Source organism: Dunckerocampus dactyliophorus, chromosome 2 (assembly GCF_027744805.1).
Source record: "Dunckerocampus dactyliophorus isolate RoL2022-P2 chromosome 2, RoL_Ddac_1.1, whole genome shotgun sequence".
Taxonomy (NCBI): domain Eukaryota; kingdom Metazoa; phylum Chordata; class Actinopteri; order Syngnathiformes; family Syngnathidae; genus Dunckerocampus; species Dunckerocampus dactyliophorus.
This window is the reverse complement of record NC_072820.1, coordinates 29420346-29445865: the sequence shown is the minus strand read 5'-3', so window position 1 is coordinate 29445865 and position 25520 is coordinate 29420346. Positions and strand designations below refer to the sequence as shown.

The window sequence follows — 25520 nt, the reverse complement described above, 5'->3', positions numbered from 1 at the left end:
TTTCTTTTTTTTCCTCTACTGGTCAACATTCAAACTGGATGGCAACCTGTCTATAGAGGCCACCTGGCTATAGCGGCCACTTTTGAAGACTCCCTCTAGTGGCCACTATAGACAAGTTTGACTGTCCCTGTTTTATTGTGCATATGACAATAAAACTCTTGAATCTTCCCAATTTCTTTTGTTCTTGTCTGATTTTGGTTGATTTGCTCCTGTCCTTTAGTGCTTCCACAAAAAGTAAAATTAAAAAAAAAAGCAAGGTGTAAAAGCAGATGGATGAGCCATGAGAGGACATGCTGGCCTTTGGTCTTTTGGCCCTGATCCATTCTGACAGACCTGTGGAGTCAGCAAAAGGCTACCACACCACGCTGGTTCACCACTATGGACTCTGCAGCATCCCTTCTTAAGTTTGCCATCACGCCTCACATCTCTATTTCTCATACCTAAACAGCTGGAGCGGCATGTGCTCTCGTTCTGCATTTAGATCTTAATTGCAGCGCGGTGACAGCACCGGGGATGCGTTTTTCTTGGCAGCCTTCGTCGCATTTTTGCTTGGAAACAGCATCAGGCCCTCTAATGCACTGGCTGGTTCCCGCACCTCTATTTAATTTGCCATCAGGATTTGCCAGCTGATCCCGGCACCTCCAGCGGCAATTACATTTGTTTGGAAGTGCCATAGACTGCAGATTACTGGAATAAAAATCAAATGTAAGATTGGCCCTAGCATGGCCATTAGCTTAAGTGGCTTATGCTAGTGGCTTATGCTAGTGTGTGAGGGATTTGCAAGGGGCACCAGCCAGCCATCTTCTGAACGCTTTAAAATTTGTGTGTTTGTGTCGCTCTTATTAATGAAGCTAATGAATAAAGGGAATGCCGGCCTGCATACTACAGACTTGGATCTCACGGTGATGTTAAAAAAGACGACGGAATGGCTTGTCGTCATTTAACAAGTCTTTGGTTATGGTTGTGTCACATCAGATCTTCAGGCTATACTTTAGTATATAATACAGTCATACTTCATTGGTCACGGATAATTGGTTTCAGACCCGACCTGATAAGTGAATTTCCACGAAGTAAGATTCCTTATTAGTTAGGGAGGTCACGAGACACTCCGTTCACGAGACTGGATCTATGAGAATGAGACAAGATTTTAACATTTAACATCTACTAATTTAATTTCTACCACATTACTCTGTGTGTATGCTAGCGGCCCTGCCTCCACCCACCGAGACAAAGAGACTGTATGACTGACAAGGGATCACTCTGTGCATGCCGTTGTTCTATGGAGCAAACGCGCGACTGTGCTGAAACCAATGCACAACGTGAATCCTCTTCCTGCTTATTTGGAAGCGGGAGACGATGAAAACAGACATACATGCACATGGCGATATATTGAGGCCGGCAAAATATTTTAGTTAATTTTCATTTATTATCGTCCCAGGCCTAGTGCCCACGAAACAGTTGTTTTATGAAGGAGAAAACTTGTCACAATTGTGATCTTGTGAGATCTTGTAACATGACATCTTTTGATACCCCTATTATTTATAAATCGAAGTAAAGCATAGAAAATCTGTTTATGACCTTATTAGAGCCCTCTTGACATGAAATAACATCCCTATAGTCACATTTACACTGGTAGTACTCAATAGAGTAGACATAATAGTGATGGGGATTTTTTGGAATGGAATTTATTATACAAGATATAATAAATACAGTCAAACTTGTCTATAGCGGCCACTAGAGGGAGTCTGCAAAAGTGGCCGCTATAGACAGGTGGCCTCTATAGACAGGTTGGCGTCCAGTTTGAATGTTGACCAGTAGAGGAAAAAAAAGAGAAAAAAAGGGAAAAAAATAATAATAATAATGTTGACCAGTAGAGGGCACTGCGGACTGCGGATAAAAGTTGTACAGCACTACTAGGCTTGTTATTATCATGGTTCATGGTTTTAATCCTGAACATGCATGAGTCAAACAGTAGCACATCACATAGTACAATTCACAATTTTGCATGTCCAAAAAGGAGTAGGAAGAAGCAAAGCTTATTTAATCCTACCCCTCATGAGTTTCACATCAGTTGCAATACATTTATTCACCTCTTGTTCTTCCAAGTGTACTTTGTAGGTCTACATGACAATGTAGTGCAATCATAGCCAAGGTTTTTACTTACTAAAAGGAAGCTAGAGGCTTAATAATAACTGATAACTGATAAAATACTTCAATTAAGTACAACCGAACTCAGTTTTGCTGCCGCTGCCGCATGCATGCTAGCGTATGTTTTTTTTTTTTATTGTAGCGTCGCTGGGAGCACGTCCTGTTCCCAGCCTACTTTGCGGTAATGTTTTGGTGCAAATGCTCTTAAAGTTACATGTTTGACCAGGAAATAGCAAGCTCAAAAGAAGACGGCTTTTTTATGTGGAACAACTGAGTTTGTGTGGATCTTGTGAATGATTGTGACTGAGGTACGACTCAGTAATTAAAGTCTACACACGACGGCTTCATTGATTGGAAAACAAAACTTTTTCGTGCATGAAGCTTCTACTTGAGTCGGTAATTTGGCCGCTATATGCATTCAGATATTGACCAAGGGAGACAAAATGGGTGGCCGCTGGCCGCGTTGGACAGGTGACTGCTATACACAGGGTCTATAACATGTAAATTTGCTGCGGGGGATTTTTCAGTGGCTGCTATAGGCAGGTGGCCTTTCTATAAAGGTGGCCGCTAAGACAGGTTTGACTGTGCTATAAAAATTTATTTTATAGATTTACTATCATGTGTGTACATGTTCGAGTTCATGTTTCCCCTCAGTGAACCTCAGCTCCCCGGTGCTGGAGGCACTTGTGCAGCCCATGAGGCTCCCGCCACCGTGCTTGACTGTAGACACAATTATCTTGTTACTTGTATTGCCCGCTATTTAGGCAATAATGGCTGTGTGTATGGTATTGTCCCTTGAGAAACTACTGGTATACTGTAATAAAAATGCTTGGGGTGTACTCACTTTTTTTGCTCTGCGTTGTCTTATATGGTAACTTATATTGCCATAAGCCATTTAGAAAATACAAGAATATGAGGAGGGGAGATGTGGGTTATGTGAGACAATGGTGAGTGTTCAGCATTGTTTCTGCTCTGCTTGGCTCGGCCCGTGCTTAATTACAGCTGGCAGAGAGTTTCTCCTTTTGAGATATTCATCAGAGGTCTGGAATGACAGAATCCTCCCTTCACCGAGGTAGTCCTGATTAAAGTCTTCCATCCTTGTAGTTGCTAAGTTATGGATCGATAACTGCTTGTGAAAATATGAGCCCACTTATGACTTGAAATTAAGCCTTTATAGTGTTAAATATTTGGTAAAGCCACCTCACATGCTGGTTTGTTTATCTGAGCTTGCTCCCCCCACACCCTATCTTTGGGTAAGGGTAGGAATGGGGGGTGGGTTTCAAACTTCATTGGGGTAATCATGTGGGTGCCCTCCATCATTGGTGTTTCGATGATAGGCCCACTGATAGGCCCACCACACCTCCAGAGAGCTCATCGGCAACACCTGGTGTTCCAGGTGTGCCCCCTCTGCTTTGAGCCTAGCAAGGGTCCTTGCGCTTGATCCACAGCCACTGGCTGCTTCTTTTGGACACTTGAGAGACTGGGCTTATCGTCTGTCGCAGAGCCTGTCCATGAATGCCAAGGTCTTTCATGAGCCTGATGGTAGAGGAAGCCACAAAACCTCTGCATCCTACTTCCATCCTCGTTGTTGTGCATCTGCTGCCAAGTCTGTGTAGCGTAGTTTCTTTCGTTCGTAGGCCTCTTCAGTGAAATCCTCCCATGGGACATGAGCTCTATGATGTTGACCACCTTTCGTGAAGGGGACCATAGCACCAAGTCTGGCCTGAGGGTGGTGGTTGCAGTCTCTGGAGGAAATATTAGTTGCTTGCCAATATCAACTAGCATTTTCCAATCCCAGCTATCCAACTTCTGGTTTGGTAGGGGGGTGGTTAGACTGTTTCTGTCCCTCTCGAATTAATGTTGGCACATAGACAACATTAATGCTACTCATGAGTTCGTTGTAGCAACATTTTAAAGTACATGCAGAGGTAAATAAAGCTGCAGGATGCTGACCACTTGTGCATCTTTCTTAGTCTTATTATTCAGATGTGTTTGTAATTGCAAGCGCATCATTTGTTTGCTTATTGAATATACAGTACAGTAGTTGCATCAGCTCTCATGCTTCTGCCTGCTCGGCTTTTGTCCGCTAATCAGCCTCCTGATAGCTGATGATGCGTTCCATAAAGCTTAATCCTTCTGTTCTTGCGATGTTGTCAATCTACCTGTCTGCATCCAAGCCCACTAATTACCCCAAAGTATTGGTGGGCTTTGTCTCGGCACCATGACGGGAAGCGACTCCCTCCGTGGTCTTGTCAGCCGGCTATCTGCTTTGTGCAGCGCATGCTAACCTGAGCCAAGCTAAGACGGGCCGGGCCTTTAGGGACATCACAGGCTGTATAATCAGAGGAGACATAGAGCTAGAGAGGGGAAGTCGGCGAGGTTAATGAGATCAGCCACACTGTGATTTTTGCTGGAACGAAGTGAAAAGGAGGCAAGGCTTGCGCCTGAACTCCCCTCCAATCAAGCCTTAGGAATCACATTCTATCATCAGCCTTTCCAATTCCAACTTGATTGTATATTGAACATATTATCTTTTCTTCCCCTCTCTCTTCTCTTCTCCAGGGGAGCTTCGTGGCCAGCATGACCGCTACACTGAGACAGATGGATGACTATCATTACGCCCATCTGATCGGCACCTTTGGCAAGATAAGGAGCGATGTGGTGGTGAGTGTGCCTTATCAGCGCTAGTTGTCCGTCAGATGAGACGCTGGGCGGATGGCATCACACTTCTTCATCGTACTTAACACGGCGAGCCGTTGCTCAGTGGAACTTTGCCAAAGTTGCGGGAGAATTTCTGGCGGCCATTGTTCACAGGAAAGACACAAATAAACTTAACTTCGACACAAAATATTATATATTTTTTTGTACTGTAGTAATGATTTGGGGTGCGTGAGAAAGTGAAAAGTAAAGCATGGATTTATGTGCTACTGTATGCATGAGTTTCACACCAACAGCTGAGTACCGACATTTTAATGTGCACGCAGAGGTAGACAAAGCTGCTTGGATTATGACCACTCTACTTCAAAAGCAACTTGGATCATGGTCACATTTAGTTGTACAGTAATTTGTTGTTTGTTTATCTTGGTTAATTGGTTCCAGACCCGACTGTCCGGACACCCACCAGAGGTCAGGGCTGCCATGAAGCTGAAGAAGGAGTCCTATCGGGCATGGATGGCTTGTGGGACTCCTGAAGCAGCTGATAGGTACTGGCAGGCCAAGCGGCACGCAGCTTCGGCGGTAGTCAAAGCAAAAATTCAGGTGTGGGAGGAGTTCGGTGAGGCCATGGGGCACGACTTTTGGTCGGCCTCAGAAAGGGGAAGCAGTGCCCAGTCCAAACTGTTTACAGTGGGGACAGGGGCCCGCTGACCTCGACTGAGGCTATATTCGGACGGTGGAAGGAATACATTGAGGCCCTTCTCAAATCCCACTGACATATCTTCCATAGTGTCTGAGGACACGAACACGGAGAGTTCCATCACCGTGGCTGAGGTATCTGGGGTAGTCCAAATGCTCACCAGTGGCAAAGCTCCAGGGGTGGATGAGTTTGCCCAGAATTCCTCAAGGCTCTGGATGTTGAGGGACTGTCTTGGCACGTCTTTTCAACATTGCGTGGAAATCGGGAACAGTACCTCAGGATTGACAGACCGGGGTGGTGGTCCCCATTTTCAAGAAGGATGACTGGAGGGTGTGTTCCAACTACAGGAGGATCACACTCTTCAGCCTCCCTCGGAAAGTCTATTCCATGGTGCTGGAGAGAAGGGTATGAGTGTTAGTCGAACCTCGGCTACAGGATGTGCGATGTGGTTTTCGTCCTGGTCACAGAACACTAGACCAGCTCTACGCCCTTGAAAGGGTACTGGAGGGTTACTTGGGAGTTTGCCTTACCGGTGTACATGTGCTTTGTGGACTTGGAAAAGGCATTCAACTGTGTCCCCTGCGGTGTCCTTTGTGGGGTGCCCCGGGAGTACGGGATTGGTGGCGCGCAGTAGCGCACCATTTGGTCCTTGTACAACCGGAGCAGGAGCCTGGTTCTCATTGCCAGCAGTAAGTCGAGCCTGTTTCCGGTGAACGTTGGCCTCCGCCAAGGCTGCCCTTGTAGCATGTGTATTATTATTATGATTATTATGTTGTTATTATTGTGCTTTTTGTGAGATAAGTCAAACCTGCAGTAAAAGCCTGTTTTTCCGGCAATCAAGTCCGTGTATGTCTTACCGAACCTGGTGAGACATATTATTAATAACAATGAATTACGAGCAGGTAGTCAATATGGATACAGAGCTAACACTTCAACTTCTATGGCAGTAATTGAAATCACGGAGGAAATTACTAATGCTATAGACCACAGAAAAAGTGCAGTTGCAGTATTCATGGATCTGACAAAAGCCTTTGATACAATAATCACAATATTTTAACAACAAAATTAGAAAGGTATGGAATCAGAGGATTAGTTTTGAATTTGTTAAAAGGTTCCTAGCAAACAGGAAACAATTTTTAAAGCGAGGAGAATACACATCTGCAAGTTTAAATATCGTGTGTGGAGTACCCCAGGGGTCAATATTGGGACCAAAACTGTTCAATTTGTATATCAACAAGATTTGTAAAGTGACAAAGGACTTAAAGTTGGTATTATTTGTGGATGATACCACTACCTTTTGTTCTGAGGAAAAGCACACAAGAACTAATTAAAAAGGTCAAGGATCAAATGGTCATATTAAAGAGAAATAAAAATAGATTATCCTTGAACTTAAGTAAAACTAAAATAATGCTATTTGGAAATAGCAGAAAGGATACGTACGATCAAATACAAATAGACAGAGTGGATATTGAAAGAGTGAAAGAAAAGACATTTCTGGGGATTATACTAGATGCAAATATGAGTTGGAAATGTCATATTAAATATATACAACAAAAGGTGGTGAGAAATACTTCAATACTGAATAAAGCAAAATTTGTTCTTGATCAAAAATCACTCCACACTCTGTACTGTTCCTTAGTATTAGTATATTTAATGTATTGTGTGGAGATATGGGGAAATAATTACAAAAGCAATCTTCACTCACTCACTGTACTGCAAAAAAGATCTGTAAGGATCATTCACAATGCCAAGTATAGACAACATACAAACCCTTTATTTTAAAATCACAGATATTAAAATCTGCTGATTTAGTAAATTTTCAAACTGTTAAAATAAAGTTAGACAAAGTTAGCATAAAGTTAACAATAACTTGTTACCCAAAAACCTCATACAGTATTTCTCAATCAGAGAGGAGAAATATGATCTTAGAGGAAAATTAAACTTAAAACATTTATTTGCGAGAACAACGCTGAAAACCCACAGCATTTCCGTGTGTGGAATTAAATTATGGAACGGATTGAGTAAGGAACTCAAACAATGTACAGAGATGAGCAAATTCAAAAACAATACAAGCAGTTGATGTTTGCTAAATACAAGGCAGAAGAGTCTTGAACTTGCTTTATTATGCTTGCCTTCATCTTATTTATTTACTATTATATTTATTGTTCTGTCATGCTTTCTTTTTTCTTCATTATTAATTTATTATTACATTGATTATTATATAGAATAATATTACATGGAACACAGGAAGTGAATAATATGTACTGTACACGATGTGGAATGGATGGGGGGGTAGGATTAAATAAGCTTTGCTTCTTCCTACTCCTTTTGGACATGTGGAACTGTGAAATGATTCATCAGATGTATTCCATTGTAACTTCAAATAAAATTAAACCAAACCAAACCAAAACCAAACATTACAGTAACATTACTGACACCTCGTGACCTGTGTAGAATACTACATAGCATCACGTCTTTGAATGCACCTTCTGAATGCCGTTTTTTTAATTAGTTCATTTAACCATTTTTATGCTTGAAAATGCATATAATATACATATACATATAATTTGCTTAAATATGGATATTTGTTACTAATAATGATTTAGTAATTTATATTTATATGATATTATTATATATATTATTTTATATATATTATAATATTTATATATTTTTTAATTGTTTCATCGCGCTTCGAATTTAAATTAAATTAAATTCCAAATTAAGAATTTTCAGGTAGCTTAAAAATGGCTATATGAACTAAAATATTAGAAAGACACAGCATTCAGAAGACGTATTCAATATGCAGTGTTCTACACTGGTCACTAGGTGTCAGTAATGTTACATTATTGTCTTATTTATGACTTTTTTTCTCTTATAATGTCAACTATATTGGGTAATAGGAGTGTAAATGTGACTATAAGAGTGTTATTCCATGTCTAGAGGGCTCTAGTAATGTTAAACATATTTAGAAGGTCGTAAACAGGTTTTCTATGCTCTAACTATGAAAATATTCAATTTATAAATCTTACTTTGCGGACATTCACTCACGATCTGGTCTGGAACTAATTAATCGCGTTAAATGAGGGAATACTGTATTGGTTAAAAAAATGACATCGATCTCCTCCATTTTAATGAAGTAATGACCGTTTTACAGTTTTCATTTGACCAGAATGTTGTGTTGACCAACTTTTATGGTACATACACAGTTATGCCCAAAGATTATCCCAACCCAGGCCCAATTTGAGGTTGAAGTGATTTTTATTTTTATTTGGAAGTTGTGGGTTAACGGGTATCTTTTAACACAAAATGACCTGAGAATGTGGCAAAAGACTGCAAGAAAAGATATACATTTAAAAAATTGCTATTTTCAGTATTTTTTTTTACACTTGGGCTTAATGTTCAGATCCAGAATTATTATATTCATTCTCAATACATGCATAACCCATGTTCTGAATGTGTAATAGATCAGAATGTTGTACATTATGCTAAAAGTGACCAGAATACTTTAGAATGAACAATTTCAATTCCCGCTTTATTGTGTATTTTCCATACAGAAGTCAGTTATTTAACAAATGAAAAAATCGCTTCAACTCAAAACTTCGCCAGTGTATGTATAAATTGGTGTTAGGCCTGTCACGATAACAAATTTTGCTGGACTATAATTGCCTTACAAATTATTGTCGGTAATCAATATTATTGACAAAATTTTTTGAAACAATGTTTTCATTAGCTATATGGTAAAATAATTACAGTACATTGTATCAAAAGCAATAAACTTTAATTTCTCAAGAGTATTTACCATTGTAATTGGAATGTCAAGAGCTTTTAAATAAGTTAAACAAACAACATAATAAATGTAAAAAGCAAAGAAAAAAATGCAATGAAAATCAAATGGACTCTGTCTCTTTTAGCAAATATTGCGCTAAAATAAAAATCACAATAATAAGCCAAAACAATAAAAAGTAGACCCCTGTTTAGAAAAAGCACTCCAATAAAAATCGCACACGCAGTTATCTAGAGTTATTTACTTTGCCGATCAAACGCCTCAGTAAGCGTTGACTGCTGGGACGAAGGCTCTGCTGCACCTCCACGCCGGGGCTGTGGCATTCGGCTTAGAAAGCATGTTTTTTGAACCTTCATTCAGCGTTTGCTTGCTAACTTGCTAGTAGCCCCGCCTCTACGTACTGGGGGAAGAGGCTGACAGGAGGGTTCACTCTCTCAGTTCATTCCACTATAGAACCAATGAGCACAGAAATATGTAGAGTGAACCCTCTAGTCATCCAGCCTCTTTGGTCCAGAGAGATGAGGAAAACAAATAGGCATGTATGCGCATGTCAATTTATCGAGGCGGCAAAATGATTGACTTTGTCGTGACAGGCCTAACTGGTGTGCACTTATTTGTCCCTAAAAGGGTCAGTTCTCTCCTTGAAAATAATCCGATTGCTATTGCAGGCATAATGCTGACTATTAGTTTACAGTATAGTTGTGTTTCTTGTTTTTGTAGCATCAGTACATTGTCCCTCACCTCCTTACTTCCCATGGAACTTCAACACAGAGCAAAACTCTGTGACCTTGACTGGGTTCCCCTGTGAGGCCACTGTTGGCAAGACAAACAATCACTGCGAGGAAGCTGGATCTTTGCACAGATTGATTGTTCCTCTTGCAGCCATGGCCACATCTCAAAGCTGTCTGCTGCTTTTATTTGTTCCTCCAAACATGCCACTACAGAACCCAGAAGATGGACAAACTTTACTCATTGGTGCCTATTTAATCTCTGATTTTACACCTACAGCAGAGGAATTGCTTGCTGTTTTGACCTCAAAAACTCATTTTAAGTGTGCAGGGAGCAAAAACTACTAACAAAGTAACTTTCTCTTGTTTTGCAGGATTTCCTCATGGAAACCTTCATCATGTTTAAAGATCTCATAGGGAAGAACGTCTACCCCTCAGATTGGGTCATAATGAACATGATGCAAAACAAGTAAGTACCACATTGGTGGACACACACACACACACACACACACACACACACACCGGCTTTAAAATCTTAACGCTGTGGTTGCTAAGGAACAGGAGTCAAAAGTGGGTTAGGATAGTTTCATGTGTTCCCCTTCCATGCAGATATCAACCCGAGGCCTCAGCAGTGCGGCAATCAGATGAGCATCCTGCGCGGGCCATAAACAATCACATGAATTATAAATGTTGCCCACTAATCTCTGAACTTAGTCTGAGCATCATTCCGTACTTTGCTGCTCTTTTCTTCACGCCGACCTTGCAGAATGACACTGTGGTTGGGCTTAAAAAAAAAAAAACTCAAACTCTGAACCCTGTGGTTTATACATCGGTGTGGCTAATATATGGCTAAAAACTCCCGTGAAGCTTGGTGTGGTCATCTTCTACTCTCGTGACATCTCCTATACTTCAGAACTACTACTAATCCTAAAATATGTATTTCGCTATTACTAAGAGAGTCCATCATAAGTGCACAAAAACATTCAGGAAACAAACATAAAATGCAGAGAAGCCACCATTCTCTGTGCTTGCTCTCGTTCAGGGGAGCTGGTTATGCCTGTACACACTTGAGTTTACAGTGAGCACAATTTATACTGAAATCAAATGTAAAACATTGTTGGATTTGGATTATTCAATAAACACCATAAATATACCTCCAAAATTGCAAAGTCTGGAATGGATGGCAATGGATTTGGCTGTCAACACAAAGAAACACGGCTGCTTCGCGTAGGACTACTGCCAGTTGAAGAACACAGGTCACCGAAAGAGAGAGAGAGCCGACGTGTGTGAAGAAGGAATTCGGACGCTGTTCATTTTGACATGAATTCACCAAGTGTTGGATTGTTTACCCACCAATAGGGAACGTGAGCTGGGATTGGACAGTCGTGAGACAGGTTAGTTTTACCTTATTGATGATGTGTTGTTGCAATGGTAATTCTGAGCTTCATCAAAAAAATGTATACCAACACAGAAAAATAATTTGAAAAAATTATGGAAAGTATTTCCACTCAATCATACTACGCTAATTTAGCAAGAAATTGTTTTGTTGAGTGGCATAAATGTAAATCTGCAGATTGAACCTAAGGTGTTGGTGTTAATGTTACTCAATTACAAGGGGTCAATACAACATAATAATCATACCACTCAATTATGTTACGCTCATTTAGCAAGAGACAGTTTTGCTGAGTGAACTTAATGTAGACATGCCGAATAAACATAATGTATCGGCGTTACTGTTAATTACAAGGGGTAAATCCAACATAACTTTTTAAGGTTGGTTCAACATATTTACCCATGTTTTATTTAAGTGTAACCAATTGGACTACCTCAATTAAATTGTTGACAGAATTTCCATCCAATAAATATGTTTAGACCTTACAAAAAAAAAATTGTTTTACGTGTTTTTGCACATTGTAGTATATTTGTTAGTTGATCTTTTTTTTACCTATTCATCCAACTCAAATTAAAGTAAATATTTTAATTGAGACCGTTCTATCCATTTCTATGAAATACACTAGGTCCCCAACTTACGAACACAATTGGTTCCAGATGACCGTTCGCAGGTCGAATTGTTCTTAAGTCGGGGAAAAGGTAATATTACCAATGATATAGGTACTACATGTACGTGTATACATATACAGTATATGCGTATACTAGGTAGTGTTCTGTGGGTGGTGTAGAATTAAGCAGGCCTATTAACTCTTCATTAACTTTAATCACACGCTCTGTCCGGGTTGTATCATACAACTCTTAGCCTTCCTGTCTACTCTTCCTTGTCCTCGATGTAGCAGTATAAATATGGAGTTATAAGACAAAATACATGAAAATATAGAGCAGTCGACTTGTGTTCGTATCCGCAAATGTTCGCTAGTCGTTCGTAAATTGGGGAATTACAAAGTAATTTCATTAAATTAATGATTTTTTAAAAATATTTTACTTTAACTTAAAATGTACAATGTCAATTAAAATGACGAAATTTAATCCCAAACTCCCAAAGAATATACAAGAAAATAGACGTGTTTGACAAGGCTTTATTTAAAATTTGCAACTTTAGAAAACAGGGATCAAGCCATAACAGCTGTGTACATCTGGCCAAAAATACCACCCAGCAACCATGTTTTTATGACTCTCTTCACAAAAATTGCAATTATACACACAACTAAAGTGCATTCACGGTTTTTGCATACAGCGTTTCTCAAACCGTTTGGCTACTACTAGTGGGACTCACTGCAGTTTAAGTAATTTAGAGCCAGATTTAGTTGTAGGGATGGGGCATATTTAATTATTGTGATATTGGTAATCACAATTACGGCCAAGATAATCGTGACCCAAAAATGAATCAATATTGTCTCATGTCTAGATGTGTCTACGTTATATTCATAATGTTTTCTACGTTAGTACTGTGGAAAGTTTGACAATTACTATTTGGTATCTTGTAAAATGTAAGTTTTAATCGGCTTTTGGTGCCAATCCAAGCTCAGAAGCTGTGTTAGTAATGAGGCCAATACTGTTATACCTCAGCCTATACATGAGCAGACAAATGCGGATTTTGACATTTTATCACTTAGTAACTCCCAAATGATAAAAGTTAGACATTAAGGGGGTTATCTCGGTAAATTATATTTCAGGTTTATTATTATTTCCTATTCTACAAATTTAGGAAGGAAAGCTGCATCTGTGCATCTCGAGCAAGTTTAGGAAAGTAGTGCAATTTCAAAGGTTTAAACAGGTTTAAAAAGTACTTCAGGCAGCAGAACAAACATCAGGCCAAAGCTCATACCTCTATTTACACAAACAGCTTAATTTTCAACTGTATTTTGACTTTCAGCTTGTGTCCATCCATATTCATTAGAATTTTCTGGACAAACTAAAAAGGTGTATTGTAGGTTGTCTGTGTAGCTGAGATCCAAGCCCAAAGAGCAAGACAAAAGCCACAATGACACTTTTTACATTACAGAGGACTTTAACTCTTTCAATGGCAACCCATATATTTTCAGGAAAGTCACACTCACCACCTCTGACGATTAAAAATACACATACCTGTAAGAGTTGTCGCAACTTCATTTTCTCCATCCTCAATAGCAGTCGGCTGAAAAACAGTAACAGACATGCAAAAAATAATACGCTTCCGAAAATGCTCGCTGTTGGAATATTTAATGTTTATGGAGCAGACGTGATTACAATGGAACTTGGAACCTTGGTTAGTTCATTACTTCCTAAAATACATTAAGAACACAGATGGGCAACAATTGATGAACAATACGACAAGACGTGTGCCGCATTGTACACTAACCGAAAAATACCCGCAAACCAAGCCAAAATTTTGTGTACATTTTCAACATCAACCAAAAAAAAAAAAAATGATTCAACACTGGAACAAACTACTGGTGCTAAAAATGCTCTTTTGTTAAAAGTGAATCTTACCGGGTACTCCTTGAAGAGGGAAGCTGAATCCTTGTTGAGGTAGACAATCAGCTCATCGGTGTAGCTTATATAAGAACAAACCTGTTTTTTCCTCTAAATTTATTGAATGCGGTTTACACCGGTACAGCTTATACACCGGAATTTACGGTATTTCAAGAAAAAACTGCTTTCTGCTTTGTGATATACTGTAGGTGAAAAAGTGCATGGACTTCGGTCTTGGTTCTTTTTTTTCCCATTTTTGCTGGGTTTTTTCCCTTCCAAATCTTTCAACTTTCTTCTTAAATAATCTTGATAATTTTCTTTTTGCAATTTTATGAGTTTATTCCCATAATAGTTTTTGCCAACCTATATTTCCAAAAATTTCAACTAAAGTTTTAGTTTCGTTTCTTATATTTTTACTTATTTTCGAAAATTTCTAACTTTACACAACTAAAATTCCATTATTTTTCCTCCTAATATTACAAGTTTATTCTCATAAAATTGTGACTTTTTTTCTCTTTAGAATACGACTTTCATCTACCTTTTTTTTTTTTTTTAGAACTATTTCACCTTTCTTCTTTTAAATGTTCCTCTTGTAATTATGACTTTATCCCCTTAGTATTATAATAACATTATAATTATATTTTTCCCCAACCTAAAAAAAGAATAATTTTTTTTAAGAGTCTTTTTTTTTAAATAGCTCAACTTTATGCAACTAAAATGAAATTATTTTTCCTCATTACGATGTTGTTGTAAAATTGACTTTTTCTTGTGCGATTACAACTTTTTCCTCTTAATATTTTGACTTTGTTCTTGTAGCATTAGTTTTGTTTTTCAAATGAAAAGTCCTAATATTATGAAAAAAAATGGACAAGAAGAAATAAAAAGACAAAACAAAAAAGTGTAATGTAAGGAGAAAAAGTTCACACTAATAATACGCTTTGTTGCCGATAACACAAAGCTGAGATACCTGCTGTTTTTTTTTTCTTTATCTATTAAAAAAACGTTGCAGCACATCCACATGGGTTGGTTTAAAAAAAAATGTAACCGTGGCCCCCGCATCTTTAGATTTTTCCTTATGCAGCCTTCGGGGGAAAAAGCTTGGATACACCTGCGTTAGGGCTTCAGGTGTTCTCGTCTTTGCACAATTTCAAATATCCCTGCTGTGTCACCCACTGAATCTTCTTTCACCCTTTCTGATAGCACCCATAATTAGTCATTTCCTCCCACTCCATCTCCTTCTCCTCCCGTCAGCTATTAGCACCTCCAGGTTGCACACTGATGCATGTGCTCTAATTGCTACTCGCCCAATGCCGACGTGGCCATGGCTTCATTTTGGCAGCACATGACGGGACTCCTTTAAATATTAGGTACACCTGCACAGTCTCAATGCAAGCTTAACTTCCCAAACAACCCTAAATCTGAATCTGAATGTTTATTTTTTTCAGAATACTGTATGTGTACTAAACTAAGAAAATATTCCTGGATTGGTTCTGTCCTGGCCCAGGACCCATACAGGGAATAAAGTTTTTATTTGGATATATATTAATATATGTATACATTTTCGTAATTGTATATTTTAATTCATGAGTAAAGCCAGAGGGATACATGGTGGTCGTCTATCTATAACACTTAACAGCATTTTTAATTATCATTCTAAAGTCTATTTCTTTTATATTGGATCTATGACACTCATGAACATATCAGTATACTGTATACTGCATATCCTGTTTGGTGCACTTGTTTTTCTTATTTGCTCAGATGTTTTATGCATACGTTACTTGCTCACTCACTTGAAATAAGCATCAAAGCAACGCGGCTCCTATTCAATATTACACAAGCTTTGCTGCAGTGTCACTGCGGTGACACTTTGAGCAAAATTACCTCTTGTCTTCATTAGACGGTACAAGTGCCCTGTAGGTAACCTTCAAGAGGGCTTAATTAGCACAAGTTTGCATCCTCTCTGGGATGTAAGAGTATGCAACATGTTTTGCTGCTGTGTTTTTGGAGCAGTCAGCTGAATGTGCAGACTTTGCTAGTGATGTGCTGAATCACTGCACACTATGTCATCATCATGCATACATTTGAGGGTCCCCTTGTAGAAATCACAACATCCCCAGTTGTACAACGCACAATCTTACAAAGACATGATGCTAAACAGTTATATAACTCAGAATGACTCAGCAGCTGTCCATGCGTGAGGTGTCTTGACATAAAATACACAACCCACTGGTCCAGCAGTCCCTTTCAGACTCATTAGAAGGCTTTTCATGCTGTTTGATGCTTTATGCTACATCTCATCCAGGACTTCCGAGCAGGCTTGAAGTGGAGCAAAACCCAAAAAAAAAATTTAAAAATACAAAAGCAAAGTATACTACTGTATATCAGCACATGTTTGAAGTTTATTTAAAAAAAAAAAAATCTATTAACTTATTCAATACCAAAGACATATTTATACGTCTTAATTTTTATTGCGCCGGAGGCAAAAACGGGTGATGACGCAATTCTCAACTAATGCATTTCATTCCAGAGCACTTTTAAGCCATAAAAACAGCTACGAGATTTTTAAGGCTTGCATTGCATTTAATAAGAGCTTGGCAGAGATCAAGTGAATGGAAAATCACACATGACAAGAAGGAGGAAGTGAGAGAGCGTGGCGTAGCGTAGCATGCAGAAGGTTAAGCATTGTAGGGAAATTTTAACACATGCATATGCACGCGCACACACATGCACACACATGCATACACATAGTTCTGTTCCAAATGTGAAAACTGGAAATAGTTCCATGGCGTTATATTTGTAAATAAATTATTTTGATGTAAAACAACCCCTTTTGTGTTGTTTATGTTGGTATATTAAAAAAAAACATATTTGAAAAAAAAAAAAGCAAAAAATATTTGTGTCAAAGTGAACGTTATGCTTGTAATGTATCTTTTCGCAAAATGTTTTTCTCCCTTTTCTAGTTGGGAACGGATATTTTCCTGAAACTTTCCTATGTTCTACTGCTGATTACTAAAGACCGGAAAAAAGTAGAAACAAACATTTTTTTCTAAGACGGCAGTCTAATCTTTCTTTTGGTATGTTCCTTATTTATATAGCCATAGAACACAATATTCCGTGTGCCTTGAAAGATCAGTCAGATTCGTCTAAAATGGTCTGTACTGAAGGGGTTGTCTTTTGAAAAATGGCTGGGATTGAATGACTTAAATACAAAAGCGACACACAATAATCATCCCTCCACAACATTGTGTATCCACACAAAACATAGTGACTTTGACCACATGGTCATTTATTATCAAGTGTATTGCACAACACAGCAGCAACAGAACCAATGTTGTAATACTGAGCAAGAAGCACATTGCTCTGCCAGCACTAATAGAGCTGATGAGTTCATTGTAAACAACAGTTCATAGGGCTCTATGATGTCCGTGTGAAGAGAATCACGGTTAAAAAGGTAAAAAAGTTTTTAAAATTACAGTAAATTAAAAAAAGCAATTATTAAAGAAGTAAATGTATTTTTACTTTTTCATTTTGTAAGTCGACATAGTTATTGGAAAAAATGTGTTTCCATTCCACTTTTTCCATTCCATTTTCCTCCGCTTATCCGGGTCCGGATCGCGGGGGCAGCAGTCTCAGTAGGGAAGCACAGACTGTGTTTCATAGGGTTTAAATTAATTTCATTTTTAACACAATAAATAGTTAAAATAAATGGAAAAGTAAACAAAAAATAATGCTGTACATTTGGAAAAATTCAAATTATAGTTGTATATTGTCATCATTGTTTTTAAAAAAAAAAAAAAAGGTTAGAAATTGCTTCCTCATCATGTGTTTCCCTAATGAGAAACTAATGAGAAAAAACGCAACCAACAATAAATCAAAGATGATTCATGAAAGACCATAATGTATAATACAGTGTTTAAGCCGGTACTTTTTTCTTAAATTTTGAACCCTTCGGCTTATACGGCGGTGCAGCTAATTTATGGCTAAGTTCTAATCTTGTGACATCTCCTTTACTTCAGAACTATTACTAATTGTTTAAAAACTGTGCCGCTCACGAGTCAGTGAGGAAACGGAAGCTCTTTATATGGCAGGAGCCAATCACAAGCTATCAGTGCACTCACAACAAGTTTATTAACCCATTGGAAATTGCAGGAGGTCATTATATATAACAGTGTAACAACATAGCAGCCTGACTCACGGTATCATCTTACAAAGAACACTAAACTCATCACACAGCAACTTAACACTCAAAAGGTGTACCTATTAAATATACAAACATGTACCAGTAATTTAAAAGGAAAAAAAACATATCCCATAATGCATTGCGTCTGAGCAACGCATGAATTGAAGTGCTACTATACCGTCAGCATCCCTCTGGGCGCTGGGCTCGTCTGCCTCTTTCTGGTGGACAGAGGCAGCTTTGCAGCACCATCCATCCATTTTCTTTGCTGCTTATCCTCCAATTAAATGCTTTGCTCAGATGAAAACGTATAGCTCATGATTGGCTCCTGTCAAATAAAGAGCTGCCTGGTCCTTACAGACTTGTGCGTGCCACAATATGCCATTTTATGACGTGGACATGTGCGGCTTATATTCCGGTGCGGCTTATTTATTTACAAATCTGGTTTTTCCTCTAAATTTAGTGGGTGCAGTTTATACACCGGAAATTAGGGTATAATGCATCCTTTTATCCATTAAAACTCGTCTGGGACCAATTCTGGTTCCTAAACAAAAGTTTGGTAAACCTTGTCCTTACTAAACTTAATATATTGTATTTTAATGCAGCGGATTGAAGATGTCACATGACTACAGCCATGGATAAATGGATGCGGCTGTCTAAAATGGAGCTAATCGCGTTTAATAAATTGATCTGATAACAAAGCCTTGTGACCTTCCTCGTTATCTCTTTGCGCAGCACACACACACGCACACACACCCCAACTTTTCTCCGTATGCAAATAGATGAGGATCATTATCGAGGATGCTCTCTGAACTCAATTAGCAAGTATGATCTGCTGATAATGTTCATTAGCATACGTGGCTGCACGGCAGTGCACGGCACGACAAAGTGCGACAGAGGCGCCCAGAGCTGGCAGGCTGATGCATTAACAATTCAAAATGGCGACCATCCATCAGCAACAATGAGGTGATTTCTTTGACAGTGACATTTCGATTGGGGGGGATTTGTCATCATAATGATGTAGGTGTACAGTATCCAAATGGCTCTTAATGCCATAGAGGTGCATTTCCTCCCATTTTGAGGGCCCTTAACACGCATGAAAAGTCACCAAAGTTTGCACAAATTTGACACAAACCCACAAAAGTCACTCAGTAGCGCCCTCTATAATGTTTTCAAAAATTAGCCCCTGCCACCAGTTTTACAGATTGTCACAAACTTTAGTGAAACAGCTATCATGATGGGACGAAAAGGAAAAAGTCTGTAGCACCCATGTTTGAAAACAAACAGGAAGTCAGCCATTTTGGGGCAAAAAAAACGCACAGTTTTTACTATTAGCACGACCTTGGTAACTTGTTTGTTTCCTCACTCAATGTACAGTATACTGCGTGTATGCCTCAGTACTGTACCGAAAAATCTGATTATGAATACATTGCAGTTACAGCCTTAATTTTAAGTCTCCTACTTAGAATGAAGATGCAAAGAAGGGTATGTGTGCATGTGAACTCGTCCTCTGCAGGGAAATAGCTACCCAAATGTTTGACATTTGTCTTTCTTAAAAATGCAAGCTTGCAGGAGCTCATAGTTTTGTGAAATCACATTAGCTGCCTATCAAACAGCCTTTTTTTTTTCTTTTTCGTTTAGCAGCGGAGGCGTCTCAGTCACAGAGAAGGTAGTGTATATTCTATTTTGGTCTGCCTCATTAAGTTTTTTCACACTTTAATTAATGGCAGGATGTGCTCACCGAGGAACTGTCCTGTCTTTTTTTCCCCCGTTTAAGTCAATTACATGTCAGCCCTCGGCACTTCCTCGGCTTCAAACAAGCACTGAAGTGTCGGCATTTACATAATATATATAACATTTACTTTTGGACGAATTACATTTTTGTTTTTGCTATGGTAAATATAATTCAACCACCTCCCCACTAGGTAGCGCACCTACGCTCTTAATTGTGCGCTCATCCACTGGATTGGATTGCAGTATCTTTCCCAACATTATGCTTGTCTACGTAGAACGGCAACCCAGTCCGGTCCCAATTCGTTTCGATTTCAAACTAATTTTCCCTTTGGAAATAAAGAAAAGCGAAATCATTAGTCAAATTGTCACTGTCATTCAAGCTTTATAAACATACAGGCAAGTATAGAGTAGCACTTCAGCATTCTTATCTATCATACTATTGATAGTAGGGGTGTCATGAGACGAGGCGATACACAAGCTTTGGTTGACAAGACGAGACGAGATTTGAACATTACTTTGAAGAAAAAATTAAACAAACTGAAAAATATATGACTGGACAAACAGACTTTAATTTAAGTGAGTCATAAAACTATGCACATGCATTTAGAAATGTTTAATGTTGTTATATAAACAGTATTATTGTCAACATTATTTGAGACCAAATTAACCATAATGTTACGATAATACTGTATATCATACTAATACTTACATATGCAGTATATATACTGTATTAGGGGTGTCATGATACACTCAGCTCACACAGACACTTTTTGACCAGTTTTATAACTTTGCACGCAGTGGTAATGGTCATGGTTTACAGTGTTCCCTCGTTCATCGCGGGGAATATGTTCCCAAAATAACCCACAATATGTGAAATCTGCAAAGTAGCCTTTTTTTTTTTTTTACACTTATGATATATGTTTTAAGGCTGTAAAACCCCTCACCATACACTTTATACACTTTTCTCAGACAGGCAATAACATTTTCTCACATTTCTCTCTTGTTTAAACACTCTCAAACGAGTTCAAACCTTCGTTTGAATTTGAATGATCAACCTACAGGTCGGACACAAGAAATTAAGTCACGCATGCATATTTCACTCATGTGACTGTGCCTTTTCATCCTGGCACCATTCTGCTGTGCTGTACCGTTTTTGTATGCTCGTAAAAACATATTGCTGCAGTACTCCTCCTGTTGCAGTCCCCCTCCTTCGAACCGAAGATTCATTCACAAGCTAGCAAGCTAGCGAAGACACAGGAGACACGGCAGAGTGGTCCGAATGAGATTGATTGACAATGGTCTACAGACAATCAGGAAGCAGAAAACAAGAGAGAGAAAGCGAGAGAGACACTCAACTTCCCATAATGCAGTTCTTCGTAAAGGGCCAGGCTCTGTAGAATGCTCGGTAATGTAGAAAAAAAAGGAGCGCTAAAAAATCCATGAAGTAGTTAATCCGTGAATAGTGAACCGCGATAAAGTGAGGAAACAATGTAATTTATTTTGGACATGCATACAAATTACATTGGAATACATCACATATTACAGTTCACAATTCCACATGTCCAAAAAGTCGAAAAAGCTTATTTTAATCCGACCCCCTCTCTGTTTCACATCAATTGCAAATACATTTGTTCACTTCCTGTCTTCCAAATATACTTTTTTGCCAATTTTGAAATACATAAGAAAATGATAAGTCAGTCTAACAATGTGGTACAATAGGAGTCAAGGTTTATAATCACTGTAGATAAATTATATAACAGTCAAAATAAGTAATAATAAATAGGGATGCTCTGATTGATTGGCCAACGATCATTATCGGCCAATTTCCGTGAAAAATCACGTGATCAGCATATGCTGAAAAATGCCTTCAGACGCCGATCACAAAAGCGGATCACCTGCGTGCAGTGTAGTGTCTAGCCATAACGTCTTATGCTCCCACTTTTCTTCACTGTGTGTACGCATGCCAAAACAAAAGCAATCATGTCTTCCGTATGGAACTTAGCTACCCACACATGCCATGAAAACTATCTTACTGGGATAGCACGTTAAAAAGCTTTAATTTAATATTTGAAGAACAAACACTTGATGGAGCATGGTGAGTTTTCAAGGCTCATGGTGTGTTCATCAATTAAACAGCAGCTAACGCAGCCATATGGACAACACTTCCCGTATGCGCGGGACAGTCAGAAGGCTAAGCAAATAACCCAAAAAATAATTGAATTCATCAGATGAGATGACCGTACATTTAATGTGCTATTACAATCCTGCCTGGCATACTGCTGCTTTCATATGACGTGCGTTATCGTTCACAGTAGTCTGATAGATCTCTGGGTGAGATAGCATTTCTCCAAATTAGAAATATCATCATGTTTTAGTCTTGCGAGATCTTGTAGCACGAGATCTTGTGACACCCCTAATTGATAGTACAACATAAAGGCGATAAAGCACTCCGTCTCATTTTTTAACATTCTTGAAAAGTTATACGAGTGTAAAAAGGAGTTAACCACTGTTAAAACAAAAAAAAAACGACAAAACAGTATTGTTCGGATTTTATTCTTCTCGCATCTCCTTTGTTGAGGCTGCTCTTTTTTTTGGAAAGCCCAAGAAAAAGCATAAAATGAGCTATTGTGACCGAGGTACGCTGTGTCTCGTCAGGCCAAAGTTTTATTCAAGGAAGCATATTAATATGTATTTTTGCTGATTTTCCAAATGACACGTTAGGTATGCTAAATTTGGGAAGTTCCGCTGTAATTTTCAAAAAGATGGTCAGAATTGGAAGAGAATGTTGACCGAGCAGTTTGCGCCTGAGCACTATTACAACATTGGTTCTGTTGTTGCTGTGTTTTGCAATATACTTGTTGATAAATTGCCATGTGGTCAATAAGGTTGTGAACGATAAACCGATGCACCGGATATTGACAAGCGAACAATTCGACTGTGCCGGTTGCAGTCTCGTGTATCGATAAGAATCAGCGATAAATCTTTAGATGAATCAATTGTGGAGACATACACTGGGTATCGCGAGAGAAGCAATCGGTTGACAGTGTCTTTTAAACAACGCGAGAGCCTAGCTCTAGCTGTAGCGTGCTAGTTAATTAGCGTCACGGCGAAAGATTTTCAACACATTAGCAAAAAATCCTAAAGTTTGGAACGTCTTTGGATTTTACATGAAGGCCCAGAACTTGACCAGCCAGACCAACAGAGGCGAGTATGGTAACTTTTTGCTTTTTAGCTGGCTTACTTTGAAATGTTGCACCGTTGTTACCAACCTAAAGTGTTGAAAATACTATGCTCAGTCTGAAATGCTGCACCCTTACTATTGTTATGACATTTTGAGAATGGGATTGTTTACTTTTCCAAGCTAACACAGCATTTTCATTGCACTCATGACAAATAGTTCTATTTACTTATCTGCGCTTAGACACATTTTTTGCCACTTTTGAAGAGATGTATCATTATTGAAGGGGTTTTGTAGTATTTATGTAATTTGTATTATTGATTGGACTGAACACTAAGACTTCTTCTTTTTTCATTTTTTTCCTTTTATGTACAAAATGTCTTAATGTTGGTAGAAATAGAAGTGGCGCCACCAAACTAAGTTTCATTGTATACTGTGTGCAATGACAATAAACATCGATCTTTCTACAGGGTCAGGCAAAATGATCTGACACATTTGTAGGTTAAATAAAAGGCAAATAAAGTAAAGAAACAAGAAAGTGTTTTTATTTTAAAGTACATATAATGCCATTCTGTTTCATTATGTTTTAAAAATTAAATCAGTCAAATGGGATCCATTATTGTCCACACACTCAATGCAGATCCAGTAGCTGTGAAGTTGGTGACCATAACAAGATGGTGTTTGGAGCTGGTATGGGATCATGTCTACCAAGATTGAAGTGCAAACGGAACGCTCGTTGTGTTGCAGTTACAGATTCGTTTGTTTTGATAAACGTTTCCACAATGAAAGCGCGATGCTCACTTGTCCAATTCATGGCAGCAACTGAAAAAGAAACAAAAAACAATGGCATCATAAAGAAACAAAGCTAAATGGCATTATATGAAAAAATGGCATCATATGTACTTTTCCAAAATAAAAACACTTTTTGTTTCTTTACTTTATTTGCCTTTTATTTAACCTAAAAATGTGATCATTTTGCCCGACCCTGTAGATAGATTGATGTTTATTGTCATTGCACACAGTAAACAATGAAACTTAGTTTGGTGGCGCCACTTCTATTTCTACCAACATTAAGACATGTTTAAACTTAAATGTATAAAAATATAGATCTAAAATATAGAATGTAAAATATTGATCCCATCAAACAAAAAGATGTTCGTTCAGCAAGTGTTTTTTTGGTCTGTGTCTAAACAATAAATACAGTTGACGTGTTGTCCTGTTGACTTTATTTTATTTTTTATTTTATGCCAGTTTTATGCTTGGGTGTATGATGTGCACTTTTACACATTTGAAAATACTGTAAGGATGCCACTTTCATATAATTGGCATCTTTATTTTATAATGTAAGATTAATGTCTACATTAGCAAACCGTAGAATCGAATTGCATTATTTGTACACTGCGTTGAATCGTTCTGTTTTTAAAATATATTGTTTTTGAATTATATGTACCTGTGTATGTAGATTCAAATCAAATCGTCTATCACAAAGAGATTTACATCCCTGGTGGCCAACGAAAGCTATGATTTTGTCTGCTCATGCACTTCAAATTATCATTAAAGTAAAATAAAGCGCCATTGACAGCAAATTCAAAATTTAAAGAATTTAAATGTTGTTAGTTTTTAGGTAAAAATTAAAAACCTGTGGAGGTACATTTCGCCCTGTTCTTTTCACATTTCTCACATTTCTGTTTTCTTTCCTTCACTAAAAGCTCCAAATGAAGCAGCGCTAGATATCCCGTATTAATATTTGTCAGCTGCTGCTGTGCAGCCATTGGAGAGCCATTTTAGTGTTAGTCGGCCGTTAAGTATATCAGCTATATTGGCATGTGCACAGCCGCAGAAAATTGAGTGAGGCGTGCAGACAGGACGCCGTTAATAGTGCTTGGGGGTGGGGATGAGTGTCTTAGCTTTAGCCAACTTTAGCCAACTTCTAATGGCTTATCCAGATGTCTTCAATGACAGTTAACCTTTCCAAGTGTCGGCTAAGGTGACTCTTAATATGTATTTAGCATCGGCCCCCCCAATAGCATGAATCATGTATGGCGTCAGAACAGATTCTCGTTCAAGGTCAGCCAGTAAGGCGAGGCAGCAGAGATTCCCAGATGAAGTGTGAGGGCTTCCCGGGAATCTCCTCAACAGGCAGAAGGGTCTCCCTCCTGCTGCCAGGATCACTTAGTCCAGTGTTACGTCTTAATGCCGCTTTATTGGCTGATCGTGAAACCCTTATTCACTCCGCTCCAGTGGCAGTCCATCTTGCTTCACCTTGCTATTCATCATTCCTTCACATGCATTTTTTCATTTTAAGCCCAGCAACTTTGTGTGATGCCTCCTTCACTAAAAACAAGCCTTTCTATTCGGGGTGTCGTAGAATAGTTGATGATTCGATTCAGAGGAGTCTGATTCGACTACCAATCTCACTATCGAATCATATGAAAATGTCATGTGATCAGCATTGTAGCCTTCTGCCTACATGGGGGGTGCAAACGGCTGCTGCTGAGCATACATGTTTA

The 25520-nt window shown here is 38.6% G+C and overlaps 1 protein-coding gene across 2 annotated transcripts in view; it reads left to right on the top strand.

The window, feature by feature from the left end:
* Nucleotides 1-25520, top strand: part of dock1 (dedicator of cytokinesis 1) — a 233058-nt gene that overhangs the window by 159939 nt on the left and 47599 nt on the right. For both annotated transcript variants that reach the window (XM_054800773.1, XM_054800780.1), the window contains exons 28-29: nucleotides 4711-4812; nucleotides 10390-10484. In XM_054800773.1, coding sequence (XP_054656748.1) covers nucleotides 4711-4812; nucleotides 10390-10484 — 197 coding nt within the window. The remainder of the gene's footprint in view (nucleotides 1-4710; nucleotides 4813-10389; nucleotides 10485-25520) is intronic.